General features: G+C 32.8%; 2 protein-coding genes across 7 annotated transcripts in view; both read left to right on the forward strand.

Moving 5' to 3' along the window:
* Nucleotides 1-20,660, forward strand: part of LOC127797978 (uncharacterized) — an 84,376-nt gene that overhangs the window by 32,001 nt on the left and 31,715 nt on the right. The gene's annotated exons all lie outside the window — the stretch shown is intronic.
* Nucleotides 3,884-17,952, forward strand: LOC127797977 (uncharacterized). Of its 5 annotated transcripts, none has more exons than XM_052331227.1 (6): nt 3,884-4,032; nt 4,561-4,719; nt 5,159-5,194; nt 5,282-5,308; nt 5,549-6,196; nt 6,336-6,595. In XM_052331227.1, exons 2-6 carry the CDS (start codon nt 4,653-4,655, stop codon nt 6,344-6,346), a joined length of 789 nt encoding a protein of 262 aa, XP_052187187.1. In that variant the 5' UTR covers nt 3,884-4,032; nt 4,561-4,652; the 3' UTR covers nt 6,347-6,595. The 5 variants fall into 5 exon arrangements, 4 of the variants coding, with proteins under 4 accessions (XP_052187187.1, XP_052187186.1, XP_052187188.1 ...); XM_052331226.1 differs by having other exon boundaries at nt 4,591-4,719; XR_008022311.1 differs by lacking the exons at nt 3,884-4,032; nt 5,159-5,194; nt 5,282-5,308; nt 5,549-6,196; nt 6,336-6,595 and adding exons at nt 4,041-4,314; nt 16,483-16,518; nt 16,695-16,721; nt 16,934-17,581; nt 17,721-17,952 and having other exon boundaries at nt 4,591-4,719.

Consider the following 20,660-nt stretch of genomic DNA (forward strand, 5'->3'; position numbering starts at 1 on the left):
AACAAAAAATAACATACTTCAATAATCGAACAATTAAAATATTTAACTCAAGATTTGAGGCAAATGCAAGGCCAATATAACAAATTAACAATTGACAATTGTATTCCTAATCCTAACTGAATGCAGCAATCAAACAGCCAACTCCAGGCAGACACAAAATTAGCAAAAAAATCACTTATAACTTGCTCAAAAAAAACAGCAGCTTCAACGAATCAATCAACAACAAAGTTGAAACCACAAACAAATTGAAACAATTTATTTTACTTGTTAAGCAGAGGCAGAGGCAAAAAAAAAAAAAAAAATTACCTAGCTCTCAATCAAATGAAGCAAGGCAGTGAGCAAGGGCGAGGCCGAGAGGCAGAGCAGAGGGCTTCGGGGCGAGCAAGAGGGTGAGACGCCGAGAGCCAAGACCCGAGAGGCAGCGTCGCAGCAGCTAGGGCTGGTGAGAGCGAGAGCGGTCGAGCGAGAGAAAGAGAAAAGGGCGAGGGTGAGCGAGAGCAAGAGAGGCGAGAGCAATAGGGGCCGAGGGTGAGCGCGAGCAAGAGAGATGAAGAGAGCGAGAGGCCGAGGGAGAGCACGAGCAAGAGGGGCCGAGGGTGAGCGCGAGCAAGAGAGATGAAGAGAGCGAGAGGCCGATGGAGAGCACGAGCAAGAGAGATGCAAAGAGCGAGGGCCAACGCAAGAGGACGCCAGACGAGAAAGAAAGAGGAGGCAGAGAGCGAGAGGTGACGAGGGTGAGAGAGAGCGAGAGTGAAGTCGGGAAAGGAAGAAGAAGTGGAGAAGAAAAAGGTTTCCAGATAGGGGCTGGGGTGGGCTGGGGTCAAATAATTGCAAATTTAAGCCTACCTAATTCAATTTTCTTGTGGGCTACCCTAGGCTTCAGCCCAGGGCATCTCACACATAAATCTGCCCCTGTATGAAGATGAATTTGGATACAGTGGTATAATTGACACTACAAGAAAAATGACATTTAGCGACGAAAAAATCCGTCGCTAAAACATCAAATTTCGTCACTAAAAAATTTAGCGACAAGCATCTTCCCATCACTAAATTTTAGCGACGGACTTTGTGATGGGTCAAATTAGCGACGGAATTAGCGATAAGAATTTTCGTCGTTGATTAAAAAAATAAAAAAATTTAAAATTATTTTAGCGACGGAAAATTCCGTCGCTAAATAGCTACGGAATTTTTCGTCACTAATACATAATAAAAAATTAAATATTAAAAAAATTAAAATAAATTTAAATTAGCGATGGAAAAATTTTCGTCGCTAACCTTTATTTAAAAAAAAAATTAATCCATGGGCGAACACGTGTGCGCGCCTCAACACACCAAGTGGCACCACCTTAAGCCGCCACATGTACGCTAGAATTAATCCCCCCTAGCGCAACCTAATTTTCCCCGTCCTTGGTTTCGATCCTAGGTCCCTCGTGTGGGCGTGCGCGCGTGCGACCGTCCGAACTGCAAGTCATCTCATTGTATAAGCTGCACATATTAATTATATACTAAATTTAGCTGCAGCTGTTTTAATTTTATTTTAAATATTTTAAATTCATAAATTAATAATTTAAAAAATAAATACTATGAATTTTTAAGTCAACTAATGTACCACTTAAATGTTGTAATTAATTAATCTCTTAAATATTTAAATTTTATTTGATTAAAAATTAGTTTAATACATTTTTGTTCTTATAAATTTTACAATATTATATCAATTTACATATTTTGGTTTGTAAATAAAATACATAAAATATGCATTTAATACTAAAAAAAATTTATTTTTATTTAAATTTTATAATTATTTAGCAACGAGATACTCCCATTGCGAATAAAAATTAATTTTTAATTTTTAATTATATATTTATTTTAATTTTAATTTTTTATTAGTTATTTAATTTTTTATTATTTAGCGAAAGAATATTCCATCGCTAAATAATATTAATTTAATTAAATAATAAATTAAAATTTAGCGACAGGATAATCCCCGTCGCAAAAAAATAAAAGATAAATAAAATAAAATTGCAAAATTTAGTAACGGGGCAACCCCCGTCGCTAAAAAATAAAAATAAAAAAATAAAAAATACAAAATTTAGCGACGTGGGCACACCCGTTGCTAAAAAATAAAAAATAAAAAAAATAAAAAAGTAAAATTCAGCGACAGAGCAACCCCGTCGCTAAAAAATAAAAATAAAAAATGCAAAAATTTAGCGACGGGACAATGCCCGTTGCTAAAAAGTAAAAAAAAATAATTAAAAAATACAAAAATTTAGCGACGGGGCAACCCCGTCGCTAAAAAATAAAAACAAATGAAAAAATTTAACGATAGGTTACACTCGTCGCTAAAAAATAAAAAATAAAAATATAAAATTTAGCAACGGACAACCCCCATGGCTAAAAAATCAAAAATCAAAAAAATAAAAAATCTAAAATTTAGCGACGGAGCAACTCCCATCTCTAAAACATAAAAAATAAATTAAAATTTTTTTATTATTTAGTGACAGAATATTCAGTTACTAATTCCGTCACTAGATTTTTAAAAAAAATAAAAATTTGGTGACGAAATATTCTGTCGCAAATCCGAATTTTCGTCTCTATTTAGCAATGGAATTTTTCCGTCACTAAATTACAAATTTTTTGTAGTGTGATTTGATGTTAAATATTATATGTTATTATGAGTTTAAATCTTATTCTCACCATAAATCTTTATTTTCTGAATGAAATAGTCAAAAGAGTACTATTAAAATATTTTAGATTAAAAAAAATTAATTTCTTTAAAGATTCAAAAAGGGGTCTATTCTTTACCCGCATTTTATATCATATCATTGCCATGCAGGAAAAGTCGTCTCTTCAAGTCAATTGGATGAAACTATATATATTCATTTTCCCTTTTCATTTTGGTACCGTTAGTTAATTTATCGTTTTTACTCTACATTTTCCTTCACATAAAACAGAAATTTGCTTTTGCATCTGGTCCTAAATGACCAAAAATTATAACATTAGTCGATAAAGGTTGCAAATGCAATTAAATCGAACTGACTCAAGTGTAGCTCAAGTGCTTGTTGGCAAGTGACGGTAGCAATTAGCGATAGTTGGCGTCGAATATAGATTATCGAAGAAGGTGAATGGTTTCAAATAGATGTAGACAGTGGAGAAAGAAATTATTGCAGGCATCGTTTCAATTCGAAAAAGTGAATGGTCATAGGCGATCACTATCACTAAAAAAGGTATATTGTTGCAAGCATAGAATAGCATGTCGTCGTTAGAGAAGATGGATGGTCGCAACCATCACTCACTTCTCCTTTCTACCCTAAATCATCGTCGACAACCACCGGCGAGTCCCTAATATTTCTCCGATAAATTCTTTTTCTACAATTATTTCTTTTTTATACACATACGTGCCTGCACACACACACACACATATATAGATAAATAATATTAAATGTATTCAATTTAGTTATATTATTATAATAATTTAAAATTTCATAACTTTATATTAAATAATATATTTAAAAAATTATAAATAAATCTATAAAAATATTTATAAACGAATTTATTCACGAGCTATTCGCAAATTTTGAATAGAATATGTTTTTTTACGAGTTTCTAATTGAATCTATTAGTATTTATAAATCTCTAATTAAATATATTTTTAAAATTTAACGAGTAGAATTTTATTGATCTTAATTTTAATTGAACTGCCTACAAATTGCTCTACTTATTTGCAACTCTATTGGTCAATATAACGTAATAAGATAAAAGACCCGATATGAAGACTAGATAAAATATATTGTAAGATTCACTCGGTGTCGAAGTCAATCATACGCTCAGATAAGCAAATGGGCACTAAATAAATGGTTGAGACTGTCATTAGAATAGTAAAAAACGGACGCAGACAGAGTCCACCATACAAACGAAGACTTGCTTTGACTTGACTTTTCTCCGTGGTTCATTCTTGCAGTATCCTCTGAATGCACCTTTGTTTCCATTTCTTCGATGGAAGAATGGTGCAGATGATGTACTACTCTCCAACTGGTATGATATCAACCCTTTTCCATAAGCTTTTTTTTCCCAGAAAATAAAAATATCTACTGGGTTCATGAAACTGAAACTCTTCTCTCTTCTTTTGCTCTTGAATTTCCCAAAACCTGTAGCTTCATACATGTCAATATACTGAATAGAAATCATATAGGTGTTAGTGATAAATGAACAGAAATCATGAAAAAAAGAACCAAGTAATTTCTACTTTTTCTAATTTCCATGTTCAGCTGATTTGCCCATTTTCAACATTCTGGCTGAAATCAGACAGAGAAAGCGGTAAATAAATCTAATTCTGATCTTTCTGTTCTGAATTGGGGCTTAAGGAAATCATTATTGATTCATTTTTGGATGGATGAATGACGAAGTAAAATGGGAAAGGGATGGTATCTCGTGTTCTTATGAACTTGGTTTTTTCTGGCAAGTATCTGTAACTCTTTAGATTTGATCACAATGGGAGCTTAAACTGTAGTTAACATTATTGATTATCCTGGCAAGTTCTTCTTTGACATTTCGTTTCATCAGTTTGTGGAAAATCAACTTAATCTGTCGCAGGGCGAAAGAAGTTGCCTTCAAGAAACAAGATTTGGGCTCGAGGCCAACAACAGGACGACCAGATGGATCCGACGATTATGGTTGCACTGATTCAGGCTATTAGTCTTCTGTGTTCAACTGTTATGCAAGGTCCCTCCATGACACTTAAACCTGTATTAGCTAAACTTAAACATCCTGGAGCTAGTTTTGGTTCTGTAATGGTCCTCTTTTAACTTAAATCTAATAAAAATTGGAATATAAGCTACTTAAAGTGTACTTCTATGTGTGAACATGCCATTCATTCATGTCATTTTCTTGCAAAATCTAGGGTTTATCTTGCTTGAAGTCATAAGAATGTGAGATTCATACTGAAGAACAGAATGGATTTATAGATTCTTGAAATCAGGGCTAGAAAATTCCCTCACATAACTGAATGGTGGAGCATTCTTAAAGAGTATATAGTTTAATTGTACTCTAAACATTATGGTCCATTTTGCTTGATTTTTAGATACTTGAATAAGAATATGATTGTTCCTTTTCAGATACTTGAATAAGAATATGATTGTTCCTTTTCTTGTTATTTTTGTAGGAATATTTGCCTCCCATGGCAACAAGAAAAGTGATGGTGAGTTTGATACATTAATGGGTGATAGGATGTTCATTTGCAAGTTTAATGTTAGATCCTAACAAATACAATATTTTCTTTCGACAGGCACAGAAGCCAACAGCCTGGATACAGGTAACAATGAATATAACTGGTTACTGGTTTTTAATCGATCATTATGAATGCATGTCGTTAAGCTCCGGTAATATTTTCCAGCTTCTAGAAACACGATGAGCTTTAACCTGTGGCAGAGAGTTCTTCTTAGACACTGGGAATAACCCCCATTTTTGTAGTGTGGCTTTGTGATTTGCTTTGTTTTGCATAAGATGTTCTTGGATGCTTCAAAACTACAGTGACTCCTCATGTTCTTTGCAGTTCCAACCTCACTTTCCAGCGAATTGACAAAAACTGAGGCTGCTGAATCACTCGAGTGGTGCATCAATCGATTGGATACTCAACAAGCATCGGTGAAGAGAAGGATCAACAGCACATGCGAAGAAGCACACGAGCTTTCGAAAGATGCAAATGAAGCAACCGCCACATATGGAAACAATGTTCAGACACTAATGCTGTTCCATGGCCTTGCCTCCATCTTTCTCCAACTGTTCTATCCCTATGTGGCGGCAAAAGTCTCTGTTTTGGTGGCACTTTCATTCTTCTCTGGAAACGCGGTTGCCTTCACAGTGACTTCAAGAAAATCCGAGAGGATTTCTCAGTGGGCTAAGACTCTCCATTGGAAGGAGATAGAGTTGCAGAATGAAGTCACTTCTCTTCGAGCTAAGATCGAGATGATCACTTTTTTGCACGAACTCAAAACCTTGAACTCTAGTGGGACTTACGGACTAGTTTATGCGTTGAATTTGCTGAGCGGGCACGTTGCTGACTTCCAGAAAACCATTTCTCTGGCTCTTGAGATGTCTTGCTCAATCAGCAGCAATCAGATGAAGTCAGTTTCCCAGATTGCAGTTGGAGCCATTGTATATGGTCTAAGCTTCCCTATAATTGCATACTACTTGCTCTACAGTAAGCAATTTTACATCTGTTTCTGTTTCCTTCTTTTCTCTTAATTCATATTTTGTTTTTGGGCTTGAATATGGTAAGAATTTTCATGAAGAATCAATGCGAAAATCATTTCATAACCATGCTTTGCTGCTCATTGCAGGGCTCCATTAGGCAACGACCATTTCGGCTTACGGGATGAACAGCTGAACATTATACAGACAGGTCCAGTTTTGCATCATTTGAAGTCCTTGCCTGTAATGTCAACTAGATTGAACGATATTTCATAGCTTGTGAAACTCGTTACTTGGTGTATTTCAGTCATTTGATTTCAAGTTTCTATATGTAAATGAATGCCCTTTAATGTCACAATGAATATCTTTAAATGTGTATATCAAATCATCTAAAGGTAACAATTCTGCACACGCATAGAGTAGGGATTCTTTGTTTTCGCTTTAAAGCAATTCAACTTCATCCTTTAGAAAAATAACTGTATTTTAAAAGTAAAGGTGTTTGAAATCTAATTTGCAAACACTGACATGTTACTAAGTAGGGTTGTTAATAGATCATTTGACCTAATGATCAATTCAAACTCGATAAGAAATTAGTGAGTTTGGATTAACCCTTAACATATTTGGGTCATTATTGGATTGAGCTAAGAAGAGTTTTTTGAGTTCGTCTTAATAACATGTTTTCGACGTTGGGAATCAGTCGACCGTGATTTGTTTGTCCACACTGAGAAAGTAAACATGATTTCAAAGAAAAAGAAAGGAAGAGGAAGTATGTAAGGAAGTTTTTTTATATGGTTCGGCCTAAACGATATCTAGTCCACGACTGTACCTCTAGTTATTTTAGCAGAATAATAGTATATTATTGTTCTTTCTTGCATATAATGGTTTTTGACACCTATTTATAGTATAGAGTGTTTATAATTTGGAAAAAATCCAAAATGAAAGGATAATATCACAAAGATAATATTTCCTTATCAGCTTCACCAAATCAAGAACTAATTCCGCATTCGTAGAGATTCGATTTGCCTTAGATTAGGAATGTTGACTTCTTCTCTAACAATTTCCAATAAATTAATTCGCTATATCTTCGTAATGCGAGTTGAATAACTTGACGACGTGTCTTGCAGCTTGAGGCATTCCATGATCTGGGCCCAGTCAAAGTGAGCTGCGACCTCGCCTTGATGTCTTTAACTTGGGACTTACTGGGCTTCGAAGGATTAGGCTTGATCCACTGGACTATTTTCAGCCTATACAGTGCGGTCTAGAAAATACCTGTAACATATGTCAACTTGAAGAATCTCAGAATCAACTCTATAATAATGTAAGTTTAAATGGGTTGACATGAAATTCGAAACAGAAATCAACCTGTTATGACCTATTAATTAAAATATTTGTTAATTTTCAAAATACTCTCAACAACTTTTTCAATTTCCATTCTTTCACTTTCTACTCATATTCATATGTTTTTGTTATTAATATTTTGATTACTTTTCAAATTGTATCACGAATGATGGATGTGCTATTCTTAGTTTATGTCTTGACTATTTTGAATTGTGCAAAAGAATCAAAACGAAATTAGTCACTTAATTAGTAATTTATGAGTTACTTTATTTTATTTTGAATTTTAATATTTTAATTAGTATTTAAATTTAAATAAGTACTTAAATAAATTAATGGGTTAACCTAATTTATGCACGTTAACCTTAACATGTTTATATGCTTAGTTAACATGTTCAGATTTAGATTGAGAGTTTTTGGTTCAATAAATTTAACACATTAGGTCCGGATTGAGACTTAACAAATCATGACCCGAATCAAACTCGACTTTTTGCGATAGCCTCTACTACTAAATCTTAAATACCACCCTGTTGAATAGATTAAAATGAACCATCTATCCTTACAAAGTTCTCTGTCAATAAGGAGAGTAAACCTAATGAAACACAACATGCGTAGTTGTTCATACAGGCAGACTTTTCTTTTTCCACAACTGTGTTGACTTGAGCTCCTTTATTGACTTTGTCTTTTCTATGTACAAGATTCATCAAATGAACATAATGAAGATCCATCGATAAATCTTTTTCTGGGTCATTGTGATAATGCATGATCTGTTGATTTACAGGATTGGGGGTTAGAAGTTGCATATATAGATATATAGATTATAGAATATGGTACTAATAACTATTCTTGTCTTGTTTGTAGCTGTAACTATAGATAATTAGTGTGAGAAGGCTGTGCAATCGCTTCTTAGTATTTTAATGAATGTGATAATTGTTTGATTTATCAAATCTAATAGTATTAGTTTGCTAATGTAAGGTCCATAATTCATCTTTTTAATTTTTTTTTTTGGAGTTGATTTTTATTAGACTCGCTTGAGCTTCAATTCTCAACTAGGTTTTCTTGATCTTGAGATATTCGTGGCTATACTCGATCATGAATTTAGCCAGTACTTACCCGACCTACAAAAAGAGGATGAGATTCTATTTGTCATATGTTCTCTAATAATTAAGTTAACCATGAGTCTCGAAGTAAAATGATGCAATAACAATATAATCCATTTAATATCTTACTCTTGAAATTCATGTTTTCGTATAGACACACTATAAGGTTGGCAAAAAATCATGAACATGCCATGTGATAATTGGATTCATGTATGATAAGTGATTATGATCTCTCACGTAAATGATTGAATTTAAGACTAGTGGTAGTTGTCAATGAACGGTGACATGAATTGGGGTTTATACCTAGACTTGGACCCAATCTTTCGAGCTGAATCTTTTGTTTGAAGTGGGTATACCCCCAAGTTAGATGTTGGGCCTGAACATGAAAATCCCTTAGCCTTGACCTAAGTATGAGACGTCACTAACCATGTGACGTTCTTAGGGCCCTCCTTAGAAAGGGCATTTTGGTAATTTCAGTTAAAATCAGGATACCCCATGTTCAAGCTTTCATGCCATATTGCATGGTGTTGCTTGGATCCATCTCGCACTAAACTACCCCCATGTTAGCTCCTGGGTCTCTTTTGTAATGGGAGTTCTCGTTTTCTTTGCCCTCGCCTTCGCCACCACCGCTACCTTCACGATGGTGTTGAGGAAGCTCGAGACGATGTCTCAACCGGCCCAACACCTCTGGAACACTACAAGAAAATTTAAATTTAGTGACGGATTTAGTGACAAACATCCGTCACTAAAAAATATAAGATTAGTTTTATATAAAATTTAAGATTTAGTGACAAGGCTGTAAGCCCTCGTCACTAAATTCGTTGTTTAGTGACGGAGCAGTTAGCCCCCGTCATTAAATTTCTCTGTTTAGTGACGGGCAGTCAACCCCCGTCACAAATTTAGTGACGGGCTATCAACTCCGACACAAATTTAGTGACGGGGCTGACAACCCCGTCACTAAACTTGCTGTTTAGTGATGAGGCTGTCAGCCCCCGTCACAGATTTAGTGACCGGGCTGTTAGCCCCCATCACAAATTTAGTGACGGTCTGTCAGCTAATTTAGTGACGGGGGGCTAACATCCCCGTCACTAAACTTGTTCTTTAGTGACGGGTTGTCAGTCTCGTCACTAAACTCACTATTTAGTGATAGGGATGTCAGCCCTCGTCACAGATTTAGTGACAGGCTGTCAACCCCGTCACTAAACAATAATTTTAAAATCCTGCCCTCCTTCTTTTCTCCCCGCGTTGTTTTCTTTTTCCCCATCTTCCTCTGTAATTTCTCTCTTCTCCCCCATCTCCCTCTGCGATTTCTCTCTTCTCCCACATCTCCCTCCGCACTATTTTCTTCTTCCTCATCTCCCTCTGCGATTTCTCTCTTCTCTCATATCTCCCTCCGCGCTATTTTCTTCGTCCGTTGTTGCCTCTCACTGGTGTCGCCTTTGTGCCATTACTATCGTTTTTTCAATCTTTTGGAGGTAATTTAATTTAAAGTTAGTTTTATTATTCAGTTAATAGTTATTTTATGTTAGTTTAATTTTAATTATTCTGTATTGTTAGTTTAGTTTAGTTTAATTGTTTAAAGTTAGTTATTTTTTGTTAGTTTAATTTTAGTTATTTTGTGTTATTCAGTGTTGTTAGTTTTGTTTAGTTTAATTGTTTAAAGTTAGTTATTTTGTGTTAGTTTAATTTTAGTTATTTTGTGTAGTTTAGTTTTAGTTTAATTGTTTATATTATTTGTTACATTTAGAAATTAAAATGTAAAATTTATTGATTGTTATTTAGTAGTCATAGTATAAATGTATCTTATTTTGTTATGTAATTATATTAATAAATATTATTTTTTTATTTAGAATAGTAAAAGTTTTCAATTTCAAATTTTTAATATTTTTTAATGTAATTTTTTAATTATTTCTATAATTAATTTTAAATTTTTATTTATTATATATATAATTTAAATTTTTAAAAAGGTTTCTTGTTATTTATTAAATTTTTATTTTTTATTTAAAAATTAATTTAATTTTTTTTTAATTTTTTAAAATGATCTATGATGGGGAATTCCCATCATAAATCAATGACGGTTTGCAGAGTCTCATCTGATGTGTGATGGGATTCAAAAATCTGTCACTAAAATTTAGTGACGCTCACTTTAAATGAGGGGTATATTTATACGTAAGAAGGTACTCAATTACCATAAAATTATTAGTAATTATATAACTATTGTAATAATAATATCATCACGATAATATTTTATTCTTTTCTCACCGTAATTTTTTTTAATTTGGTTCTTTTATGTATATTTTTTGTATTTATTTGTATACTTGATGGTTTGATTGTATTTTGTTTTCGATCCTAAACCCTAACAAACTTTAGTTCAAAAAATAGAAGCCCAAATCCATATTTTTGCACTTATGATTTTATATTTTTTTTTTTTGTATGGTCACTTCAAATTTTTATTGTTTCAATTATATATATAAATTTAATTTTTAAATTAATTTAATTCTTTTACTTTGACTTTTTTTTTTATAATAACTCAAATTTTTTGTTATTTTAATTATAATGTTGAATTTATATTTTCAAGTTAATTTAATATTTATATTTTTATATATAAAATAAAATACATATTACATTTTATTCACGTCAAAATATAAATGTTAAACTGATTTAAAAATATAAGTTTAGAAATATAATCAATACAATAAAAAGTTTAAGCTATTATAAAAAAAAATTACAGAAATTAAATTGATTTTAAAATGTAACTTTAAAATTGTAATTAAAAAACAAAAAAGATTAAATAATTATAAAAATATATAAATAAATAAATAAAAATATATATTTAACTAAAATTCGTACTAGCTTTTCTTTTTCCACCAGTGGGTTGACTTCTATTGAGCTGGCCCTCCCGCCCCGGGCCCCTCCCCCCCCCGGCCCCCCCGGCGGCCTCTTACTCTTCCTAGACATGGCCAAAATTGAATCGGACCGGCGGTTCGAACCGGAACCGGACCGGCCAGAACCGGAACTGGACCGAACAGGCGAAATTCGGTCCGGTTCCGATTCAAGGTTCCGCGGAACCGGACCGTTGGCCCCCCCTCCCCCCCCCCCCCCCCCGTGCTCCCCCCCGTCCCTGTGCGGCCGTGCCCCCCCTCCCCCAACGGTCCAAAATTGGACCGTTGGCTGCCACCCCCAGTCAATTTTTTTTTTTTTTAAATTTTATAATTCCTATCTATATATACCCCTCCCTCCCCCACTCATTTTTCACACTTTCTCTCTCTCTCTCTCTCTCTCTCTCTCAAGTCTCAAGCTATTATTCTCTCAATTTTGTCTCTCATTTAATATTTCAATTTCAATTTCTTCAATCTTCTGATTTTGTTATTTATCAATTTATTCAATTATATTGTTAATTATTTATTACTTGTTACTATATTATTTTATCATTATTATATTTTTTTATTATCATACTTTTTTCAAAAAAATGGCAAGTGAAGGTAGAAATTTTGAAAATGTTGAAAATGTTGAGTTTGAAACTCAAAATTTTCAAACACAAGAGAGTGAAACTCAACAAAAGGGAGGTGGAAAAATTTCTACTTCTAATATTTTTAATATTCATTTCAAGAAAACACCAAAAGGAGATGGTAAATTTGATGTATCTTGTAATTATTGTAATCAAGTATACAAATTCAAGCAAGGAGGTGGATATGGTACTTTCACCCGACATTTGCAAACAAAGCACCCGCTCAAGGTTGGATTGAGCCGCGATCAAACACAAATATCCGGGTTTGCTACCTCTTCAAACTCTCCTCAATTATTTCATTATAATGAAGCTAATTGTAGGTCTGGTTTAGCTGAAATGGTAGCAATTGATCATTTATCTTTTAGTTTTGGTGAAAAATTAGGTTTTACTCGATTTTGTCAAAACTTTGTTAATCCTAGTTTTAAATCAATTCCTAGAAATACTTTGAAAAAGAATTTGTTAAAATTGTTTAAAAACTCAAAAATTGAATTGATAACATATTTTCAAAACAATAATATTAATGTTTCTATTTGTAGTGATATTTGGAGTGATCATTGGCAAACTCATTCATATATGGGTATTACTTGTCATTGGGTTGATGAAAAATTATGTTTTACAAAAAAGAATTCTTGCGTATCGATGTTTTGATGAAAGTCATAATGCTGAAAATATTTGTAGATTAATTCAACAAATTTTACAAGAATATAGATTAGTTAATAGAATTTTTTCAATTTCTTTTGATAATGCATCGGCTAATACTGCTTCTATTAATGAATTGAAAAGAATTTGCCAACCAAATTTTGGTGGAAGATTTTTTCATGTTAGATGTGCATGTCATGTTTTAAATTTATGTGTTCAAGATGGTATTAAGTCACTTAATTCTTATTTAGATCCAATTAGAAATGTTATTTCTTATATTTGGGTACACCCTCGAACTGCAAAAGCATGGGCACATTTTTGCACCTCCAATGGTCAAACCCCAAAACATTTTTCAAAAGATGTCCCTACTCGTTGGAACTCAACTTTTAAATTACTTAATCAATCTTTTGAATATAAAGATTTATTGTGTTCTTTTGCAGCAAATTATATTCCACAATATCCTATTTTTCCAACTATGTGGAATGTTTGTAGTTCAATTTTGAATATTTTACGAATTTTTAATGATGCTACTCATACACTTAGTAGTGTTTATAAACCAACTTCACATCAATTTTTAATAGAAGCAATGAATGTGGCCGGTGTATTAATGGAAGGAATTAATGTTGAAGAAATTTGTCATGCTGTTTTAGAAATGAGAGAAAAATAGTTACGTTATTATCAATTTATTCCTGAAATTTTTCTTGTTACTATGATATTTGATCCTAGGTGTAAATTTGATGGTTTAATTGAGTGTTTGTCTAACTATTATTCGTTGTTAGGATTAGAAAATAATGAAGAAATTGATGTGAATATTATAATTTTTAAGGTTAGAACTTTATGCAATCAATTATATGAAGCATATGTTATTGCTCCTAGTAGTGAAGAATCATTTCCATCCATGGCTTCGCATTCCTCTTCCTCCCAACCAATGAAATGGGGTCATAAATTTTTAGATCAAAGGAGGAAAAAACCTAGATCGAGCTCACATTCGGAGTTCGAAACTTATCTAACCACAGTTTTTGAGTTTGGTGATGATATAGGTTTAAATTTTGAAATTTTGGAGTGGTGGAAAAGGCACAAGGAGACATTTCCAACTCTTGCAATTATTGCAAGTCAACTTCTTGCAGTTCCAGCTTCAACTGTAGCCGTTGAACAAACATTCAGTAGTGGAGGCAACATTTTGGACGAAAGAAGATCAAGATTGGCTCCAGAATCATTGGAAGCTCAAGTTTGCCTCGATGATTGGGAAAGAGCTAACATGCGACGTCAAGAAGAACTTATCCATTCATCATCATCTGACGAATGGGTTAATGATGGTTCAACAACGGCGACTTCTGACTCCAATGAAGATGCGTAGGATCCAAGTCCATATTTTATTTTTTTTCACATTTGTAAAAATTAATTACTTGTATTACATTTTTGTTGTAATTATTTTTTAATGAAATTAAGTCTAATTCTATTTTTTATTTTTTATTTTTCACATTTGTAAAAATTAATTACTTGTATTACATACTTGTTTAGTTGTTTTAATTATTTTTAATGAAATTATTACTTATATTTCTTCAATTTTTAGTAGTGTTTTTTTATTAAAAATATGGTTGAGAATATTTATATTTACAATTACATTTAACAATTAAAAATCGAAACCAAACCGAACCGAACAACGGAATAAGGACCAAAATTGAATACAACAATATTTAAAAAAAATTAAAAAAATTCGGTTTGAACCAGAACCGGAACCGTTGACCGAACCGGCTCAAACCGTTGACCGAACCGGTCCAAACCGTTGACCGAACCGGCACGAACCGGAACCGGAACCGAACCGTCCCAAACCGCCATTGGGCGGTTCGGTTCAAGTTCAAATATTTTTTGAACCGGAACCGGCGGTTCATGAACCGGAACCGACGATTCATGAACCATGGCCATGTCTAACTCTTCCTCTTCCTCTCTCTCTCTCTTTCTTCTATCTACCCTTTTTTCCCCCGGCGGCCTTCTGTCTCTCTGTCTCTCTCTATATATATGCACACTCTCTTCTATCTACACTTTTTCCACCGGTTGGTTCATTTAATCTCTTCTATTGACCTGGCCCTTCTCTCTCTCTATCTCTCTGTATATATATGCACACAGAGGCACACGCATCAATCTAGTTCTTCGCTTGCTGGTTACTGCTCTCTGTAAACTACATCAACATAGATCTTTGCTTGTTCATTCAAGAAGAGTTGTGGCATTTCCTCCATCTCCTACAATTGGTAAGATATCACCCCATGTTCTTCCTGAGAAAACCCAACTGTTTGTGCGTCTCAAACAAAATGAATATATATATATGATATGAAGATCTTTTTCTGGGTTCTTAATTTTGTGTAAACTTTAACCATGATCTATTGATCTACAGCTGGGTGATAGAAATTGTATGTTGATCGATTGAGACGTTCTGACAAATATTTTTCTTTTAATTATTTTTTTTCATTTTTCCCAAAGACTTGCTGGATTGACTTTTCTCTGTGGTTCATTCTTGTATTATCATCTGAGTGCTCCTTTTATTCCATTTCTTCGATGGAAGAATGGTGCAGATGATGTACTCTCCAACTGGCAAGATATTTCCACAAGCTTTTTTTCCCAGAAAATAGAGACATTTTCCTGGAGCTTTTCCAGAAAATGAAAATATCTTCTGGGCTCATGAAACTGAAACTCTTCTCTCTTATTTTGCTCTTGAATTTCCCAAAACCTGTAGCTTCATACATGTCAATATACTGAATAGAAATCATATAGGTGTTAGGTTTGCCTGAAAGATTGATAAATGAACAGAAATCATAAAAAAAATACCCAAGTAATTTCTTCTTTTTCCTAATTTCCATGTTCAGCTGATTTGTCCATTTTGAACATTCTGGCTGAAATCAGACAGAGAAAGCGGTAAATAAATCGAATTCTGATCTTTCTGTTCTGAATTGGGGCTTAAGGAGATCATTATTGATTCTTTTTGGGTGGATGAATGAAGTAAAATGGGAAAGGGTTAGTATCTTGTGTTCTTTATGAACTTGTTTTTTCTGGCAAGTATCTGTAACTCTTAGATTTGATCACAATGGGAGCTTAAACAGTAGTTAACATTATTGATTATCCTGGCAAGTTTTTCTTTGACATTTCTTTTCATCAGTTTGTGGAAAATCAACTTAATCTGTTGCAGGGTGAAAGAAGTTGCCTTCAAGAAACAAGATTTGGGCTCGAGGCCAACAACAGGACGACAAGATGGATCCGACGATTATGGTTGCACTGATTCAGGCTATTAGTCTTCTGTGTTCAACTGTTATGCAAGGTCCCTCCATGGCACTTAAGCTTATATGAGCCACACTTAAACATCCTAGAGTTAGTTTTGGTTCTGTAATGGTCCTCTTTTAACTTAATCTAATAAAAATTTGAATATTAGCTACTCAAAGTGTACTTTTATGTGTGAACATGCCGTACATTCATGTCATTTTCTTGCAAAATCTGTGGTTTATCTTGCTTGAAGTCATAAGAATGTGAGATTCATACTGAAGAACAGAATGGGTTTACAGATTCTTGAAATCAGGGCTAGAAAATTCCCTCACATAGCTGAATGGTGGAACATTCTTAAAGAGTATATAGTTTAATTGTACTATAAACATTATGGTCCATTTTGCTTGATTTTTAGATACTTGAATAAGAATATGATTGTTCCTTTTCTTGTCATTTTTGTAGGAACATTTGCCTACTGTGGCTACAAGAAGAGTAATGGTGAGTTTGATACATTAATGGGTTATGGTTCTTTTGTTTGTTGTGACTTATTAATAGAAACAATCAATCTTTTTTGTTTTCTCCTAAGTTCAATCAACTCTTTTTAATGTATGATAGGATGTTCATTTGCAAGTTTAATGTTGGATCCTAACAAATACAATATTTTGTTTCGACAGGCACAGAAGCCAACAGGGAGGATACAGGTAACAATGCATATACGAATGCATGTTGTTAAGCTCCGGTAATATTTTCCGGCATTTAGAAACGCGATAAGCTTTTCCCTGCGGCACAGAGTTCTTCTTAAGACACCGGGAATAACCCCTTTTTTTGTAGTGTGGCTTTGTGATTTGCTTTGTTTTGTATCAGATGTTCTTAGATGCTTCAAGACTACAGTGACTTCTCACGTTCTTTGCAGGTTCAACCTCAGCTTCCAACGAAGTGACAAAAACTGAAGCAGCTGAATCGCTCGAGCAGCTCATCAATCGATTGGAAACTCGACAAGCATCGGTCAAGAGAAGGATCAACAGCACATACGAAGAAGCACACGAGCTTTGGAAAGATGCAAATGAAGCAAATGCCACATACGGAAGCAATGTTCAGACACTAATGCTGTTCCATGGCCTTGCCTCCATCTTTCTCCAACTGTTCTATCCCTATGTGGCGGCAAAAGTCTCTGTTTTGGTGGCACTTTCATTCTTCTCTGGAAACGCGGTTGCCTTCACAGTGACTTCAAGAAAATCCGAGAGGATTTCTCAGTGGGCTAAGACTCTCCATTGGAAGGAGATAGAATTGCAGAATGAAGTCACTTCTCTTCGAGCTAAGATCGAGATGATCACTTTTTTTCACGAACTCAAAACCTCGAACTCTAGTGGGACTTACGGACAAGTTTAAAGGTTGAATTCGTTGAGCAGGCACGTTGCTGACTCCCAGAAAACCATTTCTCAGGCCCTTGAGATGCCTTGCTCAATCAGCGGCAATCAGATGAAGTCAGTTTCCCAGATTGCAGTTGGGGCCATTGTATATGGTCTAAGCTTCCCTATAATTGCATACTACTTGCTCTACAGTAAGCAATTTCACATCTGTTTCTGTTTCCTTCTTTTCTTTTAATTCATATTTTGTTTTTGGGCTTGAATATGGTAAGAATTTTCATGAAGAATCAATGCGAAAATCATTTCATAACCATGTTTTGCTGCTCATTGCAGGGCTCCATTAGGCGATGACCATTTCGGCTTACTAGATGAACAGCCGAACACTATACAGACAGGTCCAGTTTTGCATCATTTGAAGTCCTTGCCTGTAGTAATGTCAACTAGATTGAACAATATTTCATAGCTTGTGAAACTCGTTACTTGGTGTATTTCAGTCATTTGATTTCAAGTTTCTATATGTAAATGAATGCCCTTTAATGTCACAATGAGTGTCTTTAAATGTGTATATCAAATCATCTAAATGTAACAATTCTGTACACTCATAGAGTAGGGATTCTTTGTTTTTGCTTTAAAGCAACTCAACTTCATCCTTTAGAAAAATAACATGTATTTTAAAAGTAAAGTTGTTCGAAATCTAATTTGCAAGCACTGACATGTTATTAAGTAGATCTGTCAATAGATCACTTGACCTAATGATCAAATCCAAACCTAATGATCAAATCCAAACTTGACAAGAAATTAGTGGGTTTGGATTGACTTTTAATATGTTTGGTTCATCATTGGATAAGAATTTTTTAGATTTGGGTTGATAAGAGATCAACTTGAAAAAATTCAGAACTGACTCTATAATAATGTAGGTTTAAATGGGTCAACACGAACCTGAAATCAAAATTGACATGTTATGACCCATTAATTAAAATATTTACTAATTTTCAAAATACTTTCAACAACTGTTTCAATTTCTATTCCTTCACTTTCTGCTCATATTTATATGTTTTTATTATTAATATTTTGATTACTTTTTAAATTGTATCTTAACTATGGATGTAGTCCTTTAGCCTTCAACAACTTTTTCAATTTCTATTTTTTCACTTTTTGCTCATATTTATATGTTTTTATTATCAATATTTTGATTACTTTTCAAATTGTATCTTGAATATGGATGTAGTGTTCTTAGTTTATGTCTTGATTATTTTAGATTACATAAACAGAATCCAAACGAAATTAATCACTTAATTAGTAATTTGTAAGTTACTTTATTTTATTTTGAGTTTTAATATTTTAGTTCGTATTTAAATTTAAATAAGTACTTGAATAGGTTAATGAGTCAACTTAATTGATACATGTTAATCTTAACATGTATTGAACAGATAAACAACATGTTTATCTGTTTAGTTAACGTGTACAAATTTAGATTGGGAGTTTTTGACCCAATAAATTAAGAGATTCGAATTGAGACTTAACAAATCACAACCTATTAATGAACCAAACCAAACTCGACTTGCTTACAACAGCCTCTACTAGTAAATCTTAGATGACACCCTCTTGAATAGATCAAAACGAAGCATTTGATCCTTATATACTTCTTTGTCAATCAGGAAAATAAACCTAATGAAACACACAACATGGGTCCAGTTGTTCACGCTAATAGACCTTTGTTTTTCCACAAATGTGTTGACTTGAGCTCCTTTATTGACTTTGTCTCTTCTATGTACAGGATTCATCAAATGAACATGATGAAGATCTATCGATCAATCTTTTTATGAATTCTTTAAGATAAAGCATGATCTGTTGATTTACATAATTGAGTGTTAGAAGTTGCATACATAGATATATAGATTATAGAATATGGTACTAATAACGACTACTATTCTTATCTTGTTAGTGGTTACAACTACAAATAATCAGTTTGAGAAAGTTGGGCAATCATTTTCTGATATTTTAATTAATGTGATAATTGTTTGATTAATTAGATTTAACAGTATCAGTTTGCTAATGCAAGGTCCATAATTTAGGTTTTTAATTTTTTTTTTTTGGAGTTGTTATTATTTTATTTTTCTATATAAATTTTTTTATATTTATTTGTATGATTAATAATTTAATTTTAATTTATTTGTTTTGAACCATTTCTATAAGTTGTGAAACGTCTCAGGAGCTTTTAAAAATGATAAAAAATGGTTTAATTCTCGTGTTCGGACGACAGCAAGACAGAGCAAGAAAAATGCGTTTCACCACGTACGTGAGGCAGTGTCTGGACTTAAGGCTAGGAATTTCACCTTTGAATCATGTTAGATATATAATTTTTTTTTGTATATCTTGATTTACATAAAGATGTATTATGATCAAAATATCCTACATTTTACATACAATTCACGCACCTCTATACACTTCATGAGAGATTTTTTTGTCATTAATATATTTTTATATAATTTAAGATATACACAAAAATATATTAATAATATTTTTTTATACCAATAATATTTTCCTTGACCATTTGCATCCAAGCAAGACGCGTTTCTGACAATCAATAAATTCCCGTGTTCGGACGACAGCAAAACAGAGCGAGAAAAACGCGCTTCGGACGACCAACAAATTCCTGTGTTCTGACTAATAATATATATATATATATAATGCATTGGCAGGCGGCAGAAGGGAGCACAAACATCTCCTCAATTGTCTTTTCAATCCCATCATTTCCTTTTTTAATAATTAATTATTTTTAATAATATATATTTAATAATTATATATATAATATTATATAAAAATTAATTACACATTAAAAATATTTATCATAATATTAATTGTACATATATTATTAAAATAAAATTATACACTAACTTTAACATATTATATTTTTACTTAAAATTTCTTAAATAACTACTTTTTATATTAAAATTTATATTTTTAAAAAAATTCTTATATTTTTTAATTTGTACTTTATTCTATATTTTTATTTCTTATTTTTTTTAAAAAAAATATCATTTCCCCATTTCTATTTTATATCAGATTTTCTATTTTCGTTTTATATCAAAAACATTTCTCTTTTCTATTTTTGTACAATCTAAATTTTGATTACACAATTAAACTTAATTTTTAAACCAATCTAATTCTTATATTTTGATATTTTTTACGTGATTATTCGAGTTTTTTGTTATTTCGATTATATATTTAAATTTATATTATTTATTAAATTTAATATATTTATTTTTATGT

This window comes from Diospyros lotus, chromosome 3 (assembly GCF_014633365.1).
Source record: "Diospyros lotus cultivar Yz01 chromosome 3, ASM1463336v1, whole genome shotgun sequence".
Classification (NCBI taxonomy): Eukaryota; Viridiplantae; Streptophyta; class Magnoliopsida; order Ericales; family Ebenaceae; genus Diospyros; species Diospyros lotus.

Coding starts and splice junctions, on each gene's coding strand:
- LOC127797977 (XM_052331225.1), top strand. CDS start 4,203: ATGAACAGAAATCATGAAAAAAAGAACCAAGTAATTTCTACTTTTTCT. Junction 4,315..4,590: donor GAAATCAGACAGAGAAAGCG/GTAAATAAATCT, acceptor AATCTGTCGCAG/GGCGAAAGAAGTTGCCTTCA. Junction 5,195..5,281: donor TGGCAACAAGAAAAGTGATG/GTGAGTTTGATA, acceptor TTCTTTCGACAG/GCACAGAAGCCAACAGCCTG.